The sequence below is a fragment of the Oratosquilla oratoria genome, chromosome 1 (genome assembly GCF_046742065.1).
Source record: "Oratosquilla oratoria isolate Oo_2021 chromosome 1, ASM4674206v1, whole genome shotgun sequence".
Taxonomy (NCBI): domain Eukaryota; kingdom Metazoa; phylum Arthropoda; class Malacostraca; order Stomatopoda; family Squillidae; genus Oratosquilla; species Oratosquilla oratoria.
In genome coordinates, this window is record NC_134777.1 from 57,702,295 (window position 1) to 57,722,351 (window position 20,057).

The following is a 20,057-nucleotide window of genomic DNA, read 5'->3' on the forward strand; positions in this document are numbered from 1 at the left end:
TCCCACAAATGTCCCCTCCTCTCCATTGGGGAAGTGGGAGGGGAAACTAGTGGGAAAGGAAGTACAATCCAGGATTGAAGAAAAGCACGGTTATGGATTTGAGGCCAAGCAGAGTCCAAGAAATCTCCTTATGGGATTTCCAAATTAAAGATAACTGTACAGTAATCAAAATATAACCTGTTTTATGACTTAGGTGGAGGAAATTACTTTTGCAATGGAAATAAAAGCTTTATTATTTTAAGTGTACCAATCTTTGATAAATATCAGAAATTCATTGTCTTACAAAAGTCAAATAAGCAGAGCTTTTGCATAATGAGCAGTATCATGTTTGTCAAAACATTTTCATAATTACTACAATGACTAGCACTTAGTAAGAGTAATGCAGATGAAATATATGCTGAACACAATCTTATGCTAGAAAATATATGTAGTTTCATTTCATGTTCAAGCAAATAGAAGGAAATCTACGGATGGGATATTTTACTCTAAATAATAATGAAAGCCTGTCTGAAAATTACACTTGTACAACATTTTTGGCTTTAGTGTGACAACACAATCCTTGATTTTGTGGTGTGGTACTGCATATCAAACAAGTGCATGGTTAGCTTGTTCTTGTATTCATTCTTGAATTGAGTACAAAATTATAAGGGGACTTGAGCAACATTCTTCACATGAAATATTAAACTACATACAACTGTATAAATACAAACAAGTCAAAATATTTCTTTGGTATTTGTATCTTAAATGTGTCAAACATTCAAACTTTTCTTAGTAAGAATTATTTCAACACAAACATCTGATAAGTAGTTTCACTGAATGTGGGTAGAAGGCTGTTTGTTATAATTACTTAAATTAGGCTTCCCTCACAAGTGTACAAAAATAAAATATAAAAGTGACAAGACAGAAAAGAACAAAATACAAAAATAAATAGGGGTTTCCAAAAGTGAAATATATAGGGTATACAGTGTAGTATCCTCTTGTAATAAAATGCAATTTAGAGTAAAATAATAATATATACATACATACACCAATGGCTTTTTTCCCTTACAAGGGAGGTTGCCAAAGTCAAAGGCATAAATCCACTCTCACCCATTTCATCCCTGCATACTCCACTCCCATTCACCAACCCTCCCTCCTTCCCTCCCTCTTCTCTTGGCTCCTCCTGGATAATGGATCATCCCTGAATCTCACCTACCACCCTGGGTTAGAAGCATTGCAGCAAGGCCACTTCATTTAATTGGTGATCCCCGCCTCTCTGTCCCCTTATGCAGAAAAAAGAGAACACTGGATGAAATCCCTTCGGGTTGTGTCAAAATATCAATCACACATACTCCCCCACCCACTCCCTTTCATGCATCACAGCACTTATAAATTAAAAATAATAGTAATAATATAAACAGTTCACATTTGCTTGCCCAGTCTCAAATATATGGCACACAGGTTGCATCTCTAATCATCTGAAGTGCAATTTTCAAAGTGTTTAAAGCTTATTCAAGTAGCAATGAAAATGCAAATGGAGTATGATTCAAATATGACTTTCACTTCATACAAAATTTTAGTAACTGAAGTTATGAAGTTATAAGATCAAAGTAATTCTATTTAATAATAATAATAATAACAGAAAAAAATCATAGTTTGGACACTTGATTTACCAAACTATGAAATATTTATGTGTATTCTGCAGTATTAAAGTGACTATGGGTAAACAACTAAAATTTCTAATATGGGAAAATAAGAAGCAAGAGCTTGGTCTACTGAATAATGATTTTTCAAATATCGGTTAATACAAATATTGATTGTGCATCCCGAAAATGCCATAATTAATTCAAAAGCAAGATAGAGGAAAGCAAGAAATGCACCAGATACAAAAAAGTTAAGGAAATGGTTCCTCTACTAAATGAGATCAAACAAGGAATGCAAAATCTGAAAAATTTTAAGATAAGCTACAATAAAAAAAATTATGTCAGCATGGTTGTTTATATATTAATCTACTGGCATCGAAGTAACTGCATCTTAAAGGGCAGCAACTCAACCATTTCACGACAAACTGCAAGCTCCTGGGTCATCAGGGGAACACATTCAGGATGGGCATCACAGTAATCCACGAGGCACTGAAAAAAATGGTAATTTTGGGTTGTGAACATTCAAGTGGTAAGTATTCAAAACTGAAATGTTATCAAACTATGCTTAGAACAAAATTAGTAGTGGGGCAAACCTTGTAATTTTCAAGAGATTTGGCCATATTCTCCTTAACTGTTTTGGGATCATTTGTAATTATTTTTGACCACAGTCGACCTAAGTGAAACCAGGCAACCATGACTGCTCTCACACATTCCTCAGAGTATACACTTGGTTGTTGTCCCGTACTGGAAAGAAATTAATTGATAACAAGTAATTACTATCTCTCCAACTTCCCACCAGTAAGGTATTGCTTGCACATGCCCCTCTCTCACTCTCACTCACTCACACACACTCACACTGGCAGATAAACCATATGAGGAAAGACTAATAGTACTGGGTCTGCCAACTTTTGCAAGATCAAAGAGAAAGAGGTGATATGATTACAGTATTCAGCTCACTAAGAGGGGATAGATTGCATTGACAGAAGAGATATGATTAAAGACAGGAGGGCTTTAAGAGGTTATGGGAGCAAGTTAATTAAGAAAGACTACACGTCTAAAGGATGTGAAAAAACAGTTTTCTAAATAGATGTATTTAACTTGAAATAGCTTAGAAAGTGATAAAGCCCAATCTCAAACAGTACTCAAGTTCAAATCTAAATATGATAATTGGAAATCAAGGATATAGATTAAGTTGGAACTGTACATGAATTTGAGGCTAGGTGTGATCAAAATTTAGAGAAAAGGAAACAAGACCCAATGAGGTTTGCTCCTTTCCTGTATACCACAATTAGGTAAACACACACACACACAACCTACTTGCCAGAGCTCGATTCCAGCATGCAGTGTGATACTTTTCAGCCCTAGGTGTATGTGAATGTGTAGAGGGAGGGTTAATTAATATACAAACACATCATTGTACTACATTACCTCAGATCTTTCATGGAGTCCAAGTACTGAAGGAAATGTTTTATGCTTAACATGGCTAAACTGTTTATCTTTTTGATCTGGTGTGCAGTTGGGTTTGGTCCTGTTTTCTCTGCTAAAGTAAATTTATTGTCCACCATTGCAGAATATGTCTCTGCAAGTTCATAGTCCAACTGTCGACATACCTGTAAGATGTTACATATTTTAGAAATACTGGAGATGTACTGAATAACATTGGCCTCAATAACCAGCAACATGTCCAACACAAATTCATTACTTCATATTGAAAGTCTATCCCACTTCCTAAACATTTTTTTAAAAGATGACCACTTCAAATGCAGCTATGTGACAAATAGGTTCATCTGAGAGTGCTGATGGTAGAACTTGTTAAGCAGTCAATTATATGGGAACTTTGACATCCCTGTAACTCATAGTCAGTTTAAAGTTATGAGACATCTCTCTACTCATAAATGAATACTTGACAAGTATCACCTTTAGCTATTTTTCTGCCACCCTTAAGAATCTTATGTCTCCTATGGCAATAGGACTTTAATATTAAAGTTGTTTGTAAATATTTGATGATACCAGACAGGAATATGTAGTGTCCCAAAATGATGGGACACACTTTCTTTGTAATGTCTTTAAATATACTGTATTTGAATTGTCAGACTTCAGGAATTAACAAAAGTTTATTTTCCCAGGTCATTAGTGTTGGCACTTCTTAGTAATGTTTTTGTGGATCCCAGTGATAATTCCACCATTATAGAACACCCAGTATATGAGCTAGTTGCTTCAATCTATATATCTATGGATTCTTCCTTGTTATAAGGGGGATGTCTAGGATGGAAGCAAGGAGAGGCAAGTGTTTAATGGGTAGGTTAAAAAGTACACATACATACATATACCAAAGGCTTTTTTACCCTTATAAGGGAGGTAGCAAAAAAACAAAGGCATAACAACCACTCCCACCCATTCCATCCCTATCACATTCCACTCCCCTCCACCCTCTTCCCTCCCTCTTATCTTGGCACCTCCTGGATGACGGGTCATTCCTGCATCTTGTCCACTGCCCCGGATCAGAAGCAGTGTCGCAAGACACAGCACATCCACAGCAAGGCCACTTTATTAAATCAGTGACCCCCCCCTTCTCCGTCCCCTCATGCAGAAAAAAGGAGAGGACGGGGAGAAATCCCTTTGGGCTGCGTCAAGTTTTTCTCACACATACTCCCTCACCCCCCATTCATTCCACCTCATGCATCACATTATCCATATACAACCATTCTTCATTCACCCCTATCTTCTGTCCTCTCCCGTCCTTCCTCAACAGATATTCCCCTCTTCCCCAAAGCCCCTTTTACCCCATCCATCCATCTCATCCTAGGTCAGCCCCTCATGTTCACTCTTTCCACATCTGCCTTCCACACCTCTTTTACTAGTCTTTCTTCACTCATTCTTTCCATGTTAGAAAGTAAAGTGTGCTAATTGACAGGTGCTAATGCAAGGGAAGATGATAAGGAAAAGACAGTGTTTCAGGTATTTACTGAATGACTATGGATAGGGAGGGTTTCACTGGCATTGCGAGATGCTAGGAAAATGACTGGAAAGGAATAAAGTTATAGGAAAAGATACAAATAGCAATGAAAGAAATGAGACCTAGTACAATGATTAACAAGATTATTTAAACATGTACATACAGAAAATGTACTTTCAGAGGGATTAGTCTCTATAAGTGTAGTTGGTACACTGTGTGGGTTTCAATTGAGAGGATTAAGAGAGTGCACAAATAAAATTTTCATAGTAAGAGATATGTGTGGAAAATTATTGGGACAGGTTATAAAGATACATCATGAAAGAGGAACTTGGTCACCTGGTCATAAGGCACTTTATCAATCCAGTCTCCACAAGGTTTGGCAGGTAATTGGAGCTGAAGCCAATCCACAATCCAGACAACCCACATTCACCGAATACACATACCTACATTCATATACCAAAGTCTTTTTCCCCCTTACAAGGGAAGTAGCCTAAAGACAAAGGCATAAAATCCATTCCCACCCATTCCATCTCCACATACTCCACTCCCATCCACCCATTCCTTCCCTCTTATCTTGGCACCTCCTGGATGACAGGTCATCCCTGCATCTCACCCACTGACCTGGGTCAAAAGCAGTGTCGCAAGACATAGTACATCCATAGCAAGGCTGCTTCATTAAATTGGTGACCCCCCTTCTCCGTCCCCTCATGCAGAAATGGAGAAGACAGGGAGGAATCCCTTCGGGCTGCGTCAAAATATCATTCACATATACTCCCTCACCCCTATCCCCTTCCCACTCCCCCTCATAGATTACAGCATCATCCATACACAACCATTCTCCATTCACCCCTATCTTCTGTCCTCTCCCATCCTTGCTCAACATTCTCCTCTTTCCCAATACCCCTTTTACCCCCATCCCTCCATCTCACCCTTGGTCACCCCCTCATGTTCACTCCTTCCACCTCTGCCTCCCACACGACTTTCACTAATCTTTCTTCACTCTTTCTTTCCACGTGTCCAAACCATCCTAATATTCTTTCATCAACCCTATCTCCCAACTCCCTTTCTACCCCCATTCTCCTCCTCATCTCCTCATTTCTCAATCTATCTAGCCTAGTAACCCCTATCATAGTTCTCAGGCATTTCATCATAAAACACATTAAAACTCCTCTTCTCTTCCTTTCTTATGTTCCATGTTTCTGCCCCATACAGTGCTGTTGGAACAGTCACTCCTTCATACAATCTCCTCTTGGCATCCATTCCCAAATGTTTATTTCTCATTACACTTTTTAATCCCCCAAGACATGTACAACCACTCCTCGTTTAACGACGACAATTGGGACCAGCGCGCCGTCGTTAACTGAATTGGTCGTTAAGCGAAAGTGTATACATATACGTACATGTACTGTATGTACAATGTCCAGCAATACATGTATCTTTATTTTCGTGTATTTCCCTCTTTTATACAGTACATTAAAGCTTTTTATTTACTGTTTATTTACGGTGGTTATGTTCCCAAAATTACCGTATATGACCAAATCCGCATATGCTGACATTCCATATTGAATACCAGGGTATTTTTTTAGTTTCGACCATGGGCGCAATATAGCAATAGAAAATTAATTATTAATTTTGTAAATTAAAATGTATCAACGTAATATGCAATTTTGTGGGCGGAAATGAAAGTAAAAAATACCATGCTACAAGAAAATATGCTAATGAACGAAGTCGGTAGCAGAGGATCGGGACGCCATCTTGTCGTCTGCCAACGTCTCTCACGACGACGACAACGAGGACGAGCCGGATGACATTTAATTTGCAGGTAATGATTTATCAAACACAGGTTAGGTTAGTTTAGGTTAGGCGAATTTATCATGCTTTCATTTCCTCGACATCAGCATCTATCATAACAAACATGGTGTACCATTCGTCCGACATGACTTCGTTACTTATGAAATTTGTTTTAGCACCTTTTTTTTATTTCCGCTCACAAAATTGCATATTATGTTGATACATTATAATTTACAAAATTAATAATTAATTTTCTATTGCTATATTGCGCTCATGGTCAAAACTAAAAATTTACCACTACCGGTATATATTGTACCCCAGGTAGTTTTTCCAGCATGCAGGATGGTAATGTAGACCTAAGCTTCAGAACACTTTACCTCACAGCTAATATCCACCGCACAAGTTCATTTATAACATCATACAAATTTGCCTCAGCCAACTTAATTATCGTACACGACGTCGTATCTTCGGGAGATTTACGTTAAACGAATATTGGTCTGTCATAGAGCCCGTCGTTACTCCGAGTTGTCATTAACCGAGTAGGTCGTTAAACGAGGAGTACCTGTACTTATTTCTCTCAATCTACATTCTAACTCCACCTCCATTCCTCCCTTTCCCGCCACGTTAGCACCCAAGTATCTAAAACTATCCACTTCCTCCAGTTTCTCTCCCTTAATACTCACTTCCAGTCTGATGCCACTTTCTCCCCTTGTATATCTCACCTTACTTTTACCCACATTTATCTTCAACTTCCTTCTTTTGCACACTCTCCCAAGCTCTGTCACTAACTTCCTCAATCCCTCCTCTGATCCTCCTACAAGGACATTATCATCAGCAAACATCAGCTGGCTCATCTCCATTTTCTTTAACCATCTCCAATCCCCGACCCACTACCCTTGCATTTAACTCTCTCACCACCCCCATCCATGTATAAATTGAACAGCCAAGGCGACATGACACATCCCTGATGAAGTTTCACCTTTACCTCAAACTGCTCACTCTCTCCATTTCTGATTTTAATACAGGCTCTACTACTCTTGTAAAAACTTTTGACTGCTCTTATCAGCTTTCCTCCTATCCCATATATTTGCAATACTTCCCATAGTGCCTTCCTGTCTACCCTGTCATAAGCCTTTTCCAGATCCATATAATCCCCAAAAAACATCCTTACCTTTTCCTAATCCTTTCTCACATATGTCTTACCACAAAAATATGATCTACGCAGCCCCTACCTGTCCTAAACCCACACTATTCCTCACCAATTACTCCCTCTGTTCCTCTCATAATCCTCTCAATCAAGACCCTCCCATAAGCCTTCCCAACTACACTTAACAAACTGATCCCTCTTAAACCACTGCACTCGCACTTGTCCCCTTTTCCCTTGTAAAGTGGGACTATACAGGCACTCACCCAGTCCTCCAGCACACTACTCTCTCTTAAACAAATATTAAATAACCTTACCAGCCAGTCCACCATCACTGTACCTTCTTTTATTAAACATTCTGCATGACACCCATCCAATCCAGGTGCCTTACCTACTCTCAACAACTGCCTTCACTTCATCTTTACTTATTTCTCCATTTTTCTCACTCATCACTGTCTTTAAGCACTTACTACTGCAACCACCTTTCCCTCCCTATCCTCCTTCACATTTAGCAACTGCCTTCTCTTACATTATCATCTCTCCATCTCCACCTTTTATCTTTTCTTCTCTATTTGATTTACCTCCTCTTCCTCTCTTAATTTCTTTCAAAAACATCTTTTTATTACTTTCAAAATTTTCTGTCATACTCTTACCCTGTTTCACATCTGCTCTCCTCTTTGCCTCTTTTATCTTAAGCTTTACTTCTCTTCTTTTTTTGTACCTCTTACATGATTCTCTCATCCTATTTTGTAACCAATCTGTGAAAGTTCACTTCTTCTCTTCTACAACCTTCTTTGCTTCATCATCCCACCACTCACTACCCTTCCTTCTATTTTCCCCTGTCTTCCTTGTTCCACACACCATCTTTGCACACCTTGTGACTCCCTCCTTGAAACATCCCCATTCTTCCTCCACTCCTAGTTCTAATCTATCCTTCACTCCCTCTCAATCCTCTCTCAGCTTCTTCTTATACTCTTTCTCCTTTTCTTTCTCATTTAAGCAGTTCACTCTAAGCACCTCCCTACCTTCAGTCTTTTTCCTCTTTCTCCATCTATCCTCCACTCTCAACTTACCTTCCACCAAAAAATTATCTGATATTCCCCCACTCTCTCCCCTTAGAACATATACATCCTTAACCTTTCCTAATATACTCCTGGTTACCACTATATAGTCCATTAACACTCTATTTACCACCCTTCCATCCACCACCCTCTCCCATGTGTACTTATGCTTGACTTTCTTCCTAAACATTGCATTTGCTATCATCAACTCTCTAGACACATCACCATCAAATCTCCATTATGATTTTTTCCTGGAACTCCTCATTTACCAGCCACTCTGTCTATTGGTTTATTTCCTACCCAAGCATTAAGGTCTCCCAATACAACTACATTGACATTTCTCCCTAATCCCTCTATGCACTCATTTAAATCTATCCAAAAAGCCTCCCTTTCTTCTACACTTTTCTCACTACCAGGCCCATATGCACTTACAAAAACCCACATCTCCTTTCCCAGTTTCACCTTCATCCACATTAACCTTGAAGAAACCTCCTTCCACTCCACTACATGTTTACCTATCTCTTCACTTACTAGTATAGCCACCCCTTCTCTCCCTCATCCTCTCTTCACTCCTGAGATCCTCCCAACTACACTCCCAAGTTTAAACTCGCCCCTCCCTTTCTGCTTAGTTTCACTCAAAGCCAACACATTCATCTTTCTTCTCACAAACATACTGCCTATCTCTTCCCTTTTACTCTCATCTGTACCACATCAACATACATTAAAAGACCCAAACCTTAGGGTACTGGTTGGAAAACTCTTCCCAGACCATCTTATGCCTTCTCTTTTTTTAGGAATGTCCCTTCTGGGGCTACAGGGAGAATGATGCCTTGTCCTATCCCCGTCCCGTTTTTTATCGCCTCATATGATTCAATTGGGAAGACTTGGTGGCAGTATTCTTATCCCCCACCACAGAGTTTGGCAATATGAGAAAATAAATGGTCAGAAAAATTGTACAGGACAGTAACAAGAGTGGGGGGGGCACAACATAATGGAAGGACAGTCGCAGTACAATAAAGTATCATAATTTCTCTATGAACAGAGATTTCCTCTATCTCAGACAAAATGATGTGTGGTTCTGGCCTGTAGGGGTGCTCCATTTAGACCCTAAAGTGTCAGCTGCATGCTACTTGGTAGCTTATAACCCCACAATAACATGCAGCCAATACCCCAGATAGGGAAATGCAGCAGCAGAATTAAAAGTGTTGTTGTTAACACTAATACTGTTGTTACTGGAGGTATTACTATTAGTGTTAACATACATATATACCACTGGCTTTTTCCCCTTTACAAGGGAGGTAGCCAATGCCTTTGACTTTGGCTACCTCCCTTGTACGGGGGATAAAGCCGTAACAACAGTATTACTACCACTGTTACTATTACAAATGGTAGCCAGTGGTAACAGTAATATAGGTCATAGTAAAAACTGGTCTGTAATTATTGTACTGTTACTGTAGCAGTACATTAGTCATGTTACACTACCACAGTGGTATTATAGTAGCAACACTATTTTTACTGTAACAACAGAGAGAAAAACACTTTTACTAAATACTATCACTACATTTACTACTTGGTAGTACAGTTGCTGCTACAAATGCTAGCACTGTTACCATTTGTAACACTAAGGAATATATTTACCAATATCATTTCTAGTGTGAACACTTGATTATTACTGTCATAGCACAAGTACAAATGGTAACAGTAGTAGGAACACTACTACTGTTTTTTTTTTGTTTTTTTAAGGATAGGTAGGAAAAGGTAGTTGCAGTGGGAAGTGCTAGGAAAATGATAGTGATGAATGAGGAAAATGGAGGAGAAATAGGAAAAGATGAGATGAAAGCAGTTATTAAAATTATGAGAGTAGGTAAGACACCTGGGTTAGATGGGTGCCATAAAGAGTGTCTAAAAAAGGGAGGTACAGTGATGGTGGACTGGCTGGTGAGGTTGTTTAATGTTTGTCTAAAACAGGGTTGGGTGCTGGAGAACTGTGTCTGTATAGTGCCACTTTACAAGGGAAAAGGGGACAAATGTGAATGATGTAGTTTCAGAGGGATCAGTTTGTTACATGTAGTTGGGAAGGCTTATGGGAGGGTTTTGATTGAGAGGATTAGGAGAGGAACAGAGGGAGTAATTGGAGAGGAACAGTGTGGGATTAGGACAGGTAGAGGTTGCACGGATCAGGTTTTTGTGGTAAGGCAGATATGTGAGAAAGCTTTAAGAAAGGTGACAATGTTTTTTGGGCCTTTTTAGATTTGGAAAAGGCTTGTGACAGGGTAGACAGGAAGGCACTGAAGGAGATACTGTGAATATATGAGATAGGAGGAAAGCTGATAAGAGCAGTCAAGAGTTTTTACAAGAGTAGTAGAGCTTGTGTTAAAATAAAAAATGGAGAGTGGTCTGAAGTAAAGATGAAACTTTGCCAGGGATGTGTCATGTTGCCTTGGCTGTTCAATTTACATATGGATGGGATGGTGTGAGATGTAAATGCAAGGGTAATGGGCCAGGGACTGGAGATGGTTAAAGAAAATGGAGAAAAATAGGAGATAGATAAGCCAGTTGTTGTTTGCTGACAACACTGTGCTTGTAGCAGGATCAGAGAAGGTATTAAGGAAGCTAGTGATGGGGTTTGGTAAGGTGCCCGAGAGAGGGAAGTTGAAGATAAATGTGGGTAAATGTAAGGTGATGAGATGTACAAGGGGAGAGGATGGCAGCAGATTGGAAGCGAGTATTAAGGGAGAGAGACTGGAGGAAATGGACGGTTTTAGATACTTTGGGACAAATGTGGTGGGAAAGGGAGGAATGGAAGTGGAGGTAGAATGTAGAATGAGAGAAGCAAGTACATGCCCTGGGGGATTAAAAAGTGTAATGAGAAATAGACATTTGGGAATAGATGCTAAGAGGAGATTGAATGAAGGGGTGATTGTGCCAACAGCACTGTATGGGGCAGAAACATAGAACATAAGAGAACAGTTTAAATGTGTTTGAGATGAAATGCCTGAGAAGTATGGTAGGGGCTACTAGGCTGAATAGAGTGAGAAACAAGGAGGTGAGGAGGAGAGTGGGGGGTGGAAAAGGAGTTGGGAGATATGGTTGATGAAAGAGTATTGGGATGATTTAGGCAAATGGAATGAGTGAAGAAAGATTAGTAAAAGAGATCAGGAAGGCAGAAGTGGAGAGAGTGAACATGAGGGGGTGACCAAGGATGAGATGGATGGATGGATGGGGTAAAAGGGGCATTGGGAAAGAGGGGGATGTCTGTTGAGGAAGGGAGAATAAAGAAGATAAGGGTGAGTAGAGAATAGTTGTGTATGGATGATGATGTGATGTATGGAAGGGAGTGGGTGGAGGATGGGGGGTGAGGGAGTATGTATGAATGATATTTTGACACAGCCCAAATCCCTCTCTTCTTTTTTTCTGCACAAGGAGATGGAGATGGGGGTTGCCAAATATGAAGCGGCCTTAATGTGGACTTGCTGTGTCTTGCTGGACTGATTCTGACCTAGGACAGAATAAATTATCCATCATCTAGGAGGAATCATGAAAAGAGGGAGGGAGGGGTGGTGAATGGGAGTGGAGTATGTGGAGATGAAATGGGTGGGAGTGGATTTATGCCTTTGACTTTGGCTACCTCCCTTGTATGGGGGAAAATGGAGGGTCATGGACCTACAGTTTGTTTGGTTATAGAAAAGGACCTAATTTGCTCTTTGAGATCACTGGGATTTTGTTGCTTACCCCAAGGTTAAAAGGCTGCATTGTACTTTTCTCATGTGTTTTGATGTAGAATGTAGATTGAGAGAAGCGAGTAAATGCCTTGGTGGATTGAAGAGTGTAATGAGGAATAGACATTTGGGAATGGATGCTAGGAGGAGACTGTATGAAGGAGTGATTGTGCCAACAGCACTGTATGGGGCAGAAACATGGAACATAAGAGAGGAAGAGAGAAGGAGTTTGAATGTGTTTGAGATGAGGTGTCTGAGAAGTATGATGGGGGTTACTAGGCTGGATAGTGTGAGAAATGAGGAGGTGAGGAGGAGAACAGGGGTGGAAAGGGAGTTGGGAGATAGGGTTGATGAAAGAGTATTAGGATGGTTTGGACACATGGAAAGAATGAGTGAAGAAAGACTATACTCGGTGCATCGAAAACTGGCCATTAGGGCGGAGCACGGGGATTCCCCGTGTTGCCACATAAAATTATTTTATAATTCTATTTTATTTTAAATTTTATTTTATAATTTTATAATGTTGCCACATATAATAATAATTTTTTGTCACACACCACCATTGAGGTAAAAATCAAAGCAATGTTTTCTATACAAAGGTTTCGTTTCCTCGAGTCATGGATATGGCATATCTGCAGGAGAGAGTGATGTTGCCACTCCATCCCTTCTCTGGCCACGCCCCCACACTGCATTCAGAAAGCATTGCATCCACACGCACATTCTCACCATGGATAAATACATTATATATATATATATATATATGTATATATATATATATATATAGAGAGAGAGAGAGAGAGAGAGAGAGAGAGAGAGAGAGAGAGAGAGAGAGAGAGAGAGAGAGAGAGAGAGAGAGCGGGCGGGTGGGCGAGCCGTGCAGATGTGGCACCACCGGGAAATTCCCTAACCCCGCCTTAGCGGCCAGTTCTCATTGCGTCTACTATAGTAAAAGAGGTATGGAAGGGAGATGTGGAGGGAGTGAACATGAGGGGACGTCCTAGGATGAGGTGGATGGATGGGGTGAATGGGGCTTTGGGGAAGAGGGGAATGTCTGTTGAGGAAGGATGGGAGAGGACAGAAGACAGGGGTGAATGTAGAATGGTTGTATATGGATGATGTTGTGATGCATGAGGTGGAATTGGCGGGGGGATGGGGGGTGAGGTAGTATGTGTGAGCAAAATTTGACGCAGCCCAAAGGGATTTCTCCCCGTCTTCTCCTTTTAAGCATGGGGGGATGGAGAGGGGGGTCACCAATTTAATGAAGCGGCCTTGCTGTGGATGTGCTGTGTCTTGCGACACTGCTTCTGACCCAGGGCAGTGGACAAGGTGCAGGGATGACCCTTCATCCAGGAGGTGCTAAGATAAGAGGGAGGGTGGAGGGGTGTGGAGTGTATTCAGGGATGGAATGGGTGGGAGTGATTTTATGCCTTTTCCTTTTTGGCTACCTCCCTTGTAAGGGGGAAAAAGCCTTGGTATATGTACCAGGGCCTTTGGCCTGTGTCAATCTATTTTCCTACATCTTTACTAGAGAAGGGTAGATTACTTTATGGATATTTTACTTTTCAATACAGAGTTACTTACACAAAGGTAAAACCGCGGATTAAGTTCCTTCAGCAGTGGAGACAGCAAGTCAATACGCCTCTTGTGCATCTTACAGCGCCTGCAGCATAGATATGCACATTACCACACAGCATAATTAGAATCAATACATAACATCTACATCATACTTGTCTTGCTATCTACCTTGGCACTGAATAATTCTGACAAGCAGAATATAATCCTAGAAGGAGTTGTACATGCATGTGGAAATTTAAATCCCAAAGGGATATCTTGTCTGCTCTATACATTTCTTGATTGAATGAGGAAGAGGGGAAAACATACATCTCTATGTAACAGGAATGACCTTTCTAACTGACTTACAAGAAAGAAATGGTTCTTTGGCATATGACTTGCATGCCTAGCCACTTGGCAATGCCAGTGACCACTGAACTGTTGAAGGAGTGTTAGTGTACACAGAGAGCAAAGGTGGTCCTGCAAGATGCACATTAGTCAGAGAATAATCCCCCCTTCTAAATCCCATGAAAAATCTTCCCCTCCAAGGGGCTCAGTCTCTGCTCCCCCTCCGACTCCTTTTATTTGGTGACACAGAAATGGATCCCCTTTGATACCACACAAACAGGAAGATCTACAAGATACCCCAGTGACTGCTGTTGTAGGTTTCCAACTGGTGACACTTGAGGTAAATTATTGTAAGGTGTTCACAAATACCATGGAAGACTTTTCAAAAGAGATCCTTTGATATGTGTAATTGATTAATTAATTGTTGCCTAGAGCTGCAAGTGGAAAAACCTGTAGCCCCACAATGGCTGACAACAGCTTACATTTCTATGAGAAGAAATGTGGACTGTTGTTTTAGTGTGAGACCATTTCTGTGTCACTGATTGAAAGTAGTAGGGGGCAAGTTGTCAGCTCTCCATGGGTGATCAATTGTAAGAAATACAGTTGATGTTGATATATAGATATTCTGTCCTCAGTTCAGAGAATAAGTGTCAACCTACTGCACCTTTTGGAGGTGAGATGGTTTGAAAATTGGCAGCTTTGCTGTCCATCATGCAGGGCCACTACATGCTGGTACCTATTATTGGTCCTTCTATGTATTACATCTTGCTTAAATAAAACCTAATATCATCCCAGAACTTACCTGTCCTCACAAATTTCAAAGAAGGCAAGGTGCTTGTACAGATGACTCATGTCCTGGGTAACAGCCACATGATCACTTGTATGATCTTCAAGGGTGTAAAATTCCTTGGCGACAGTCAACCATCGTAAACCACACAAGAAGATGGGTCGAGCTTCCTCAAACTCACTAACTAGTACACAGCCCACCTCAGATTCCAAATCAGCAACTTCTAATTGTGAAAATTCCAACTGAAAAGTAATAACAAACACATTTGCACTGGAATCTTTTATCAAATAAAAATAAGCAAAAGAAAATTGTACCCAATTATCAATACCATTAAAGTGTCTTTATTTTCCTTTCCATACATACATACATACATATACCAAAGGCTTTTTCCCCCTATATGGGGGGGGTAGTCAAAAAGAAAAAGGCATAGAAACCACTCCCACCCATTCCATTTCCTATATATTCCACTCCCCTCCACCCTCCCTCTCATCTTGGCACCTCCTGGATGATGGGTCATCCCTGCATCCTGTCCACTGCCCTGGGTCAGAAGCAGTGTTGCAAGACCCAGCACATCCACAGCAAGGCCGCTTCATAAATTCGGCGACCCCCCCTCTCCGTCCCCACATGCAGAAAAGGAGAAGACGGGGAGAAATCCCTTTGGGCTGCTTCAATTTTTTTTCTCATACATACTTCCTCACCCCCATCCCCCACCCACTCCCCCTCATGCATCACAGCATCATCTATACACAACCCCTCTCCATTCACCCCTATCTTCTGTCTTCTCCCATCCTTCCTCAACAGACATTCCTCTCTTTTGTAATGCCCCTTTCACACCATCCATCCATTTCATCCTAGGACGCCCCCTCCTTCCACACTTCTTTTACTAATCTTCACTCATTCTTTCCATGTGTCCAAACCATCCCAATACTCTTTCATCAACCCTATCTCCCAGTTCCCTTTCCACCCCTGTTTTCCTCCTCACCTCCTCATTTCTCACTCTATCCAGCCTAGTAACCCCTATCATACTTCTCAGACATTTAATCTCAAACACATTCAAACTCCTTCTCTCTTCCTCTCTCTTCCTCATATAAACTTCTTTGCAGATGATATGAAACTATCAAAGAGAGTAAGTACAGAGGAAGACTGCAAATCTTTTCAAGAAGACTTGGACAAAGTCTGGAAATGGAGTCAGAGGAGTGAAGTGAACTTCAACATTAAGAAATGTAGTATAATGGAATTTGGAAAATGCAAAAATAGAAAATCAGGTCAATATATAATTGGTACAAAGAAAATTAAAAAAGTAAACTCAGAAAGGGACCTAGGAGTAACTATCTCAAATGACAAACGCGTCAACAAATTAGTCAGAGAAACTTTTAACTTATTAAGATCAATGTCAATGTCTAGGAGGTGCTAAGATGGGAGGGAGGGTGGAGGGGTGTGGAGTGTTTTCGGGGATGGAATGGGTGGGAATGATTTTATGCCTTTCCTTTTTGGCTACCTCCCTAGTAAGGGGGAAAAAGCCTTGGTATATGTATGTATGTATGTATGCAAGATCAATGAAAGTAGCCTTAGACTACATGGATGAAGCAATGGTAAAGAAAATACTAGCTACACTGATAAGACCAAAATTGGAATATCCAGCATCGCTATGGACACCTAATACAAAAAAAAAAAAAAAAAAAAAAAAAAAAAAACTAGAAAGAATTCAATGAGCAACAACAAAGATGGCACCAACACTTTGCAATCTAACATACAAAGATTGGATAAACTAAATTTACCAACCCTGGAACAAAGAAGAGAAAGAGGTGATTTGCTAACCATTTACAGAATTATGAAAGGGATGGAAATTCTTGATAGGGATGACCTACTAAAATGGGACAGAAGAAATACAAGAAGACACCGGAAGAAACTTAAGAAGGACAGTTACAGAAGAGATCTAAAAAATAATAGCTTCCCACAAAGAGTGATATCTGGAACAAACTGAATGAGGAAATAGTGCGTGCTAAAACTATACATGACTTTAAGAAAAAACTGGATGCAGAAAGATACAATAGTGGGTCACTGCAAGCATAGCTCTCTTCTTGTAAAATACAACTAGGTAAATACATAGGCATCATTGTATGGAAGTAGCTAACCTCTCCCATGCTGTGTAACTATCTATCTATATAGTGATAGGTTTCTTCCTCCTTATAAGGGAGGTAACCAGCCAAGGCATGTACTCACCCCCATCCATCCCACTCTCATCCATCACCAATTTCCATTTCATCTTTCATTGGGTAACACTTGATTTTAATACAGCCACTGCCAGCCTACTTATTCACTCCAATGGTATTCCCTCAGAAAGAAAAGTTATAAATAGTTCTAAGTTTACAACCTAACCCTCAACTCTAATATTTGTATGGAACTTCTATAGCAATGACTGACTTACAAAGGATTCAAAGTTATGTCTTGTTCTGAATTCTGAAAAATGGCCTTCTATCACTGCACCACTAACACTACTTGCTGCAATCTACCAATAAATACATTGCTTGATAACAAAGACTACATCTGCTAAAATGATATCAAGTCCTCCATCAATGCTTAACATGTCATGAAACACATCAACACTTTCCATACTGGATGGCACTTTCATGATGAGTAAACACTCTTAGACAAAGAAACCTTTAATGTATGTTTCACTCACTGGAGCTTTAAGTATTTGATATAGCTCCTGTGAACTAAATGTACACTTAACCTCTTCAATACGAGTAAAATTCTTCCACGCACCATCAGATGCCTGATGTATGATGATGCATCACAACTCTCGCATTATAAAATATAAAATCACTGCTGATTTACTTGTTCTCTTTCACTCTGAGTAATAAAAGACACAGAAAATGCAATCAAGCCAGTTCACAGAATTCGGGGGTCACTCAGCTACAACTACAAAATAAATGTAATCAGGATACCAATATCGGCATCCTCATGTCCCTACTCGCACCTCATGATGCCTACGTAGGCATCATCATATGGAAGAAGTTGATAAAAGATTCATGTCAGCACTTGCCATCTTTAAAGACAACACTTTTCCTCTGATTCTGGCTGCTCTCTTGACTATCTAATTTATTTCCATGACATTCTCTTGGTGACTTACTTCAATTAGCCCCTTCCACACTAGCCTAATAAGTTGGACTAGTAATTGGTTGAATGACTGAAAACAGAGAGTTGTTCTAATTGGCAAAACTTTTAGATGGAAAAATGTTACAAGTGGAGTTCCTTAGGGTTCCATTCTTGGGCCACTTCAATTCATAATACATATAAATATTAAAGACCACAGACTGAAATCTATTGTCTCCAAATTTGCTGATGATACAAAACTGTGTGGAATGGCAAATGGTCACTTCAACCAATTAGATATTCAAGAAGAATTAGATCAACTATAGCAATGGTCTGAAAATTGTCTAATGAATTTTAACACAAGTAAATGCAAGGTTATGAGAGGACAGAAGACAGGGGTGAATGGAGAATGGTTGTATATGGAAGATGTTGTGATGCATGAGGTGGAATGGATGGGGGGATGGGGGTGAGGTAGTGTGTATGAGCAAAATTTTGACGCAGCCCGAAGGGATTTCTCCCCGTCCTCTCCTTTATATGGGGGGACGGAAAGGGGGGAGGTCGCCGATTTAATGAAGCGGCCTTGCTATGGATGTGCTGTGTCTTGCGACACTGCTTCTGACCCAGGGCAGTGGACAGGGTGCAGGGATGACCTGTCATCTAGGAGGTGCTAAGATGGGAGGGAGGGTGGAGGGGTGTGGAGTGTTTTCGGGGATGGAATGGGTGGGAATGATTTTTATGCCTTTTCCTTTTTGGCTACCTCCCTTGTAAGGGGGAAAAAGCCTTGGTATATGTATGTACAACAAGTAATTTGGAAATTTGCTAACATAAGTGGATTGTGAAAAGGATCTCAGCGTAATTATCAGTAACGATCTCAAATAATCTAAACAGTGTATTTCAGCCTCTGAGAAAGCAAATAAGATCCTAGGACTGATTGCACGATCTTTTGAATTCAAAAGTCCATCTCTCATTAACAAGCTATATAAATCATTAGTTCATTCACATTTGGAATATGCTGTTTCCGTATGGTCACCGAATCTTATTAAAGACATTGACAGATTGGAAAAAGTACAATGGTGAGCCACAAAACCGATTCCATATGTAAAAAATAAATCATACAAAAATCGACTAAAACATATGAATCTGTTTTCATTAAAAAAGCATAGACTCAGAGGTGACTTGATACAGGATTTTAAGATTCTAAAGGGAATTGACATCAAAAGTGACAAAATTTTCATACTGAATGAGAATCCAACAAGAAATAATGGTCTCAAAGTGTCAGGAAATAGATTTAATTTGGACGTGGATAGAAACAACTTCACCAACCATGTAGTTAATGAATGGAATAAAGTTCCAGCAGAGGCAGTGAAATGTAGTTCAGTTTGAAGTTTTAAGATTCATTTAGATAAAAACCTAAACATGATGCTGTAATGCCTGCCATTTATTCTTTATTATTTGTTTATTTGTCTGTGTTTATTTGCTTGATTATCATTTATTATTATTTACTATTTACCTGTTTATTATTTAACTTTACCTGTTTATTTATTCTATTTATTATTCATATTATTATAATTTTTATTTATTTACAATTAATATAATTTTTTTCACATCCGACCTAGTTATGGACCAAAAGGTCTACTGTCGGCATGCTTCTCCTTTGTAATCCTTTGTAATTCTGGCAGCTGTCAGGCTATTTTATGTTTCCCCATGACATCCCTTCAGTTTGTGAAAGTTGAAATACATATGTACAACAATATTAATACATACATATACCAAAGGCTTCCCCCTTACAAGGGAGGTAGCCAAAAAGAAAAAGGCATAAAAACCATTTCCACCCATTCTATCCCTAATACACTCCACTCCCCTCCACCCTCTACCTTTCCTCTTATCTTGGAACCTCCTGAATGACAGGTCATCCCTGCATCTTGTCCACTGTCCTGGGTCAGAGGCAGTGTCGCAAGACACAGCACATCCACAGCAAGGAC

The 20,057-nt window shown here is 39.9% G+C and overlaps 1 protein-coding gene across 1 annotated transcript in view; it reads right to left on the minus strand.

The window, feature by feature from the left end:
- Positions 1-215: 215 nt before the first annotated feature.
- LOC143028197 (KIF-binding protein) overlaps positions 216-20,057 on the minus strand; it is a 37,091-nt gene continuing 17,249 nt past the window's right edge. The window contains exons 6-10 of the mRNA XM_076190014.1: positions 14,995-15,221; positions 13,875-13,953; positions 3,051-3,232; positions 2,216-2,366; positions 216-2,111 (exon numbers count right to left, since the gene is read on the minus strand). Coding sequence (XP_076046129.1) covers positions 1,989-2,111; positions 2,216-2,366; positions 3,051-3,232; positions 13,875-13,953; positions 14,995-15,221 — 762 coding nt within the window. The 3' untranslated portion in view covers positions 216-1,988. The remainder of the gene's footprint in view (positions 2,112-2,215; positions 2,367-3,050; positions 3,233-13,874; positions 13,954-14,994; positions 15,222-20,057) is intronic.